Raw genomic sequence first — 6256 nt, forward strand, 5'->3', positions numbered from 1 at the left:
AAAAAAAAAAAAAAGAAAAGCCCAATGCTGATGGGGATAGAGGAGAGAGTGACTTATCCGCATGCTGAGAAACAGGGACAGGTGAACAAATGAACAAGAAAATGAGGGAGGGGAAAYGCAGCCGGTAGGATGATTTCCAGTGGCGCAGCGGCGCTGGCGAGGTGGCACTTGTCACCCTGCCTGGTGCTGCTTGCCCTCTCCTGGGGAGCAAACAGGGTGCTCAGGAAGGGCAGTGGAAATGGGAAAGGCACTGCCGCCTCGGCGCCTGCCCCGCAAACCCAGTGCCGCTCACAGCGTTGAAAATGACCAGGTGGTCCGGCTTCATTGCAAGACCCTGCAGCCCAAAACCCAGGTTGCCCCCAGGAGTTTGCATGGCTAATATGCACTTGTCTCCTTCCCAGGCCTCGGCAATGATGTGGCAACGCCGTCACCGAACGCCAGCCGCCCTCCCGTTCCATCCGAGGGGATTCCTGCAGGGACAGATGCTGCATTCAGGACAGCGGCCTCCCCCGGCGCAAGTGTGCCATTGACGTCCGGTGGGACCATGGGGCAGGAGGGCGGCAGCACCGTCCCCACTGCTGCGGCTGCCGGCACTGGCCCCTCCGCAGGCTCCAGCGCCGACTGGGAGCTGTTGGCYGCCGGGAGCACCCCAGCGTCCCGGCTGGCCGGCCCTGCCGCCACCTCGATGGGGGGCACCACAGAGGAATTGGCCATGGCTCCCAGCATGCTGGTGGCCACCTTGTCCCAGTCGACACTGCCATCACCTGCGACTGCCAGCTCCTCCATGGCACCGCTTCCCGACAGCACCCAGACGCCCCAGCCCAGCTCCCCCCCACCAGCCACAGAGGACGCCCCATCCCGCAGGACACCCATCGCCATGGCTGCCAACACAGGCCCCTCCGCAGGCTCCAGCACCAGCTGGAAGCTGTTGGCTACCAGGAGCACCCCATCATCCCAGTCAGCTGGCCCTGCTGCCACCTCGACAGGGGGCACCGCGGAGGAGCCGGCCACAGCTCCCGACACGCCAGCGCCGCCAGCGCCTGTGACCGCTGGCTCCTCCGCGGCACCTCTTCCTGGCAGCACCCGGCTGCCCCAGGCCAGCTCCTCCCCACCAGCCCCGGAGGATGCCCCATCCCGCGGGACGCCCACTCCTGCGACCTCCTGGCTGAGCGCCCCYGGCCCCGCATCGTCCGAAGTCACCACTGCAGTGGACAAAACCGGCCCAGCCACTGGTGTCACCATGCAGGAGGTGCCGCACGCCCTGAGCTCAGGTGAGCGGAGCAGCCCACTGGCCAGCAAAGCCATTGATGCAGCTTTGATTGAATGTGCATTTGCCTCCCCCTCCCTGGGGCTGCCAACCGTAACGAGGCAGCAGACCCCAAACATGCCTCCAGCTCAGCCTCTGGCCCCGGGTGGGAGCGTCAAGGGGGGGGGGGGGAACAAAAAACATAGCCGCCCTGTCCCTCCACAGGCAGTGTCGTGGCCATAACGGTGACTGTCATCGTGGTGGTGTTGCTGGTTTTTGGCGCGGCCGCCTACTTCAAGATCAGGTAAGGTGATGCCCTGGGGCAGCGCRCAGGCTCATTTTGGTCCTCGGGTGGGCTGTGGACAGATGGGAATGGCGTCGGCCTGGTTTAACATCTGGCCAGCTCCAGAAACCCCCCCAGATCCCCACTGCAGCCATGCCCTTGCTGCCAGTTGTACGCTTGGTCGTTTCTTCTGATGAGGACCCAGTGAGGACCCAAGTGCCCTGGTGCATTTTTTCCCGCCCCTGCCCRCCAAAAAAGTTTTCGGGCATCCTGAAAACGGAGCCTGCACAGGGCAGTGGGTCGGGGCTCTCCCAGCAGGATGACCCCGTGCCGTGATCTTCCCCCTCTCGCAGGCACTCCTCCTATGGACRGCTCTTGGACGACCACGACTACAGCTCGTGGGGCAACTACAACAACCCTCTCTATGACGACTCCTAGCGGAGGGACCAGACAGGGCAGAAAGACCCTTGTTTGTGAGTGCTTCTCTGACCAACTGCCTCCCGGCACCACACCGCATCCGGCTCCTCCTCCGCTGCTTCTCCCCTCATTTCCCRACGGATCGCGACTCCGCGAGAAGCCCCAGAAGTGCGGATGAGGAATTTGGGGTTGCACTACCAYGCACTCCAGGAGAGAATACCAATTCCCTGTGCTCAGCGGCACTGGGGGAAGCAGCCACCAACTGGTTGGCTCCTGCTAATGTAACTCCTGGCACTGCTAGCTATAAAATCCTCTGGAGAGGGGGGAAGAAACCTCACCCTGTCCCTTCCCACTCTCCTGAATGAGGATTTCGAGATGCTTTCTTGCCTGGGACCTGCTCTCTGGCACCAAGACCTGCCACCTAGACCACAGCTGAGAGGAGCAGAGCCAGTACTGGCACTGGGGCTGGATACCAGTGGAAAGCCCTCCTTGCTCAACCTGCCCGCAAAGCCCACAGTGGCGCGACCGTGCTGAAAAAGTTCCTGGCTGTGCCCAGCCTGAAATAGTTTTGGAAAACCACTCATAGCATGAAAGAAAAAAAACAAACACCAAAACTATAAAAAGAAATGTCCCTCACGCTTTTTGCTCAAATTGTTCTCCTTTGAACCTGGCTGCCATCTAGGTAAAGGTAAAGCTTTTTGGCCACCAAAGGTGGCTGATCATGGCAGGGTTTCATTGCTGGGAGGAGAARCAAAATCTGCCAGCTCAATTCAGGTGCTGCGAGGCAGCGCTACAACCCACACTCGCCCCCCGGGGTCCCTCAGCTTTTGAGACCGGAGCACGGAGACCTGTAAGAAAACTTGCATTCCTTGGAAATAACCACTGTGCAAAACCCTCGGAGCTCCTTTTCCTCGCAGTTATTGTACTATGCTTAAACACTCACGATTTTGGCCAAGAATCACAGGCTTAAAAATTTCTTAAATCAGCTTTTGCTGTTGAGTTTGCGTTTTCTCCAAAAAAGATTCGATTCCCAGGGATTGCGGCTATTAAATGTGAAAAAGCTACCTGGAAAAGGTTAGCCTGATAGGACAGCATTAAAACCAATTTGTAAAAAGCACTGGGGAGGGGTCTCCTACGGCCTGGCACCTTGCTGCATGTTCAAACTGAGGCAAAATGTTGTGTGTTGGAGTTAGGGCTTCGCAGGCGGCTTTGCGGGGACGCAGCACTCTTTCCCACGCCACCGAGCTGCTGCCCGAGAGCAAATAACGCAGCTAAAAATAGCGCCGCACTGCGTATTGCCTTTTTTGGGGGGAGGGGAAAAAAAAATATCTAACGAGGTCGGGTAGCCAGGCGAGTGAATACAGCAAGAAAAAACAGGCTCAGGGAGCTGGGAGCCTGAAGCAGATGCAGAGGACGACATGGAATGCTCCAGTTTTCCCGTTAACCCACATGCGCGTTATGCAGAGATTTCCTGACTTTTTGTATTCCCGTCACAAAGGCGAGGGTGGGTTGTGGGGAGCGAGTTATCAGCCTGAACAGCTGCAGCTGCACCAAGATGTTCAATTCCTGTCTTTTCAAGGAATAAATAGCTAGGAGTTATTGCTCCTAATCACATGTAAAACCCAGCACTTTCCCAAGGAGTCTTGGATGACTCTGATTAACTTGGATTTCTGTGTGGGTCTTACAGCCACTTAAAAAGCCCTGTGAAAAAAAAAGGAGAACACAACCACCCCAGCACGTCCCTGCATTAAATGTTGGCGTCTCTGCCGCGAGGGCCGAGGCACGAGAAGACCAAAATAGCAGCGGTGCTTGGCAGATGGAGCCCCCCACCTACACACCTACAATTTTGGGGTGGGAACAGGACATTTAGCAACTGCAGATGGGGCCGTCGCGTGATGCCCAGCACCCTGGGGAGCTGGGCTAGCGTCGCATCAGCATTGCATAAGCAAGGAGGGCTCAAAACACCCCAACTCTACCCACCTTTTAGTCTGGTCCTGCCCCAGACAAAAGCCGGGGGGGTTCACATTGCTCTGGCAGGGGGTTGCTAAATTAAAAAGCCAAAAAAACTGCTACCTTCCCCCCTGCCAGGACAGGCCCCATAGAGCTAAGCTCAGCTGCGGATGATTGGCTGGTTTTATTTACAAAAACAACAAAGTGAGATGCTCTGATTTTCCTCAAAGCTTCCCCCCGCCTCCCTCCCCACTGCCTTTTGGCTATTTTTTAATCTCAGAGATATTTTATCTATACAAAACTAGCTCGCATAGCTCCGTCCGTAACATCACATGCCCCAGGCCTTTCGGCGGGAATCAGGGCACGGCAGAAGCCCTGCACGTGATGGGAGTGCTCCTTTAGAGGAGAGGAGCAGGGAAATCAAATAGCCTGTTCCCGTTACCATTTAAACACCGTTCAGCCTGGCCGGCCTGCCTGTGTTTGCATTTCGCTCTTTTGTGAACATGCTGATAGCAGCTCATCAACATTTACCAGGTGGCATCCTCTCAGACGGCCGGTGGGGTTAATGGGATAAATATCAGTGATTTATTAGCAGAAATAGTTCTGCGGTGCTGTCTCCAGCAGCAATAGTAATTTGGGTAATTTGGGGTAATTTGTGCCAAGGTGAGAGCAGTTTATTCCTGATTTATGAACTTAGCACAGAGGGCAATAGTCTCTACATATGGAGTATTAAAGACACAGTAACTTCAACCAGTGCCAAAGGCATTATCTTCCCACAGCTCCAGAGCCTAACAGCAGTCACTCTTATCAAAAAAGCAATAAAACAATTTATTTGCAATGCAAGGGCCAAACGTCAACACGAAGTTGCAGGAAGCCCGAGGAGCCCTTYGTTTTCCTGCACCATTTAATAGGTAAATGGATTAACAGTATTTTCTCAGAAAAGAAAAAAAAACCCAAGYACCTATTTGCTGGCGGCAAGCCAAGTGCAATGGAAATGATAGCTGGAAGAGGCATGGATATTTGGCATTGACCTTTGCAAGCCAACAAACTGCATTTCCCCCTGTACTCCCCAGGAATAAATATACATGGTACATCCCCCAGTGCTGATGCTTCCTTCGCAACTGTCTCTTTATATATATATATTTATATTTCATCAAGTTAATGGACAAGCTGCTGCATCTGTTTCTCCCTAACGGTTGTTTGCGGGATTTATTTTTCCGGTCTRGCATTTTGTTTTTAATTAAGCCCAGATTGCTGCTGCCAGCTATGCCGTACGACCTGAGCGTGCAAGTATCTCTCTGTGCTTTCCCATCACCACCCAAACCCCAGTCTTGGTACCTGGCTTGCCTATGGGACCAGCCGCGGCCTCGCACCTTGTGGCTTACCGTGGGCAGGCGTCCTCATCCCACCAGGGAGGGCACGCGAATCTGAGGAGCAACAGCACCAGCATGAAGGAGACTCCCAAAACGCAAGGTTCTTGTCAGCAGCTTCAAGGGGAAGAGCCAAAAAGCCTGATGAGCTACAAGGAAGAGGAGGGTCGCTCTTCCCAGCTGTGAGCGATGGACCAGCAGCTGGCATGGGGTGCCCAGCCTGAGGCTGGCTGTGCAGAAAGGCAGGAGCTCACCGCGCCCGAAAAAGCACAAGGACTTTCCTCACTGGAGACCACCAACCCCGTGCTGACAGCCCAGCCAGTGCTCGCAACAACCCCAGCGGCGCAGAGGACAGCTCCTCTCCGTGATGGTTTGCAAGGGTTTTTAACCACAGTAGGTCACTTGCATCCACTGGAGTTAGGAAAGCTGGGGGTCAAGCATGGCAGGGARCATTGCACGAGTGCGTCCTTGCTGATATGGACCTATGGCCCTACGCAATTCAAAAGTCCAACCAAATGCCCTCCCCAAGGGCCCCAAGCCATTCCCGCATACAGTATTTACTTAGAGAGCCTGTCCCTGAGGTATTTCTGGGCCACACACACAGGAAACGATAGTCAGCCAGACAAAGCAGCTGTTACCTGCTCTGCAGCCTTACCTGCTTCTCCTCCCCCCCTGCACTGCAGGACTGCCCAATGTGGGGCAGGGAGCAGCCTCCAAGGCCACTCACAGGTGCAAGGAGCTGATGCAGGCCCCCTGCCTGCCAACACCCACCCCAAGCGCCCTTGCAGCCCCCCTGAACCCGGCGACATCCCCCACTCCTGCAAAGGTGCCGGCAAGACCCCCAGCCCTGTGGTGCGGCACACCGACATTTTTGCAGCAGGTGGAGAAAGCCAGCCCAGTGGCACCCTGCGGGGCGAGACGCACCTCAGGGGACAGCTGCCAGCTGCAGCACATAGAAATGGGGACACACACCGCAAAAAGCTGTAGCAC

The 6256-nt window shown here is 55.6% G+C and overlaps 1 protein-coding gene across 1 annotated transcript in view; it reads left to right on the plus strand.

Annotated features, from left to right (window-relative positions):
• Nucleotides 1-2217, plus strand: part of LOC112972158 (prostate androgen-regulated mucin-like protein 1 homolog) — a 4460-nt gene extending 2243 nt beyond the window's left edge. Inside the window, exons 2-4 of the mRNA XM_026078273.1 lie at nt 402-1271; nt 1472-1550; nt 1883-2217. Of these exons, the coding sequence (XP_025934058.1) occupies nt 402-1271; nt 1472-1550; nt 1883-1967 (1034 nt within the window). The 3' untranslated portion in view covers nt 1968-2217. The remainder of the gene's footprint in view (nt 1-401; nt 1272-1471; nt 1551-1882) is intronic.
• Nucleotides 2218-6256: the final 4039 nt, after the last annotated feature.

The sequence above is a fragment of the Apteryx rowi genome, unplaced genomic scaffold, assembly GCF_003343035.1.
Source record: "Apteryx rowi isolate R43461 unplaced genomic scaffold, aptRow1 scaffold_478, whole genome shotgun sequence".
Classification (NCBI taxonomy): Eukaryota; Metazoa; Chordata; class Aves; order Apterygiformes; family Apterygidae; genus Apteryx; species Apteryx rowi.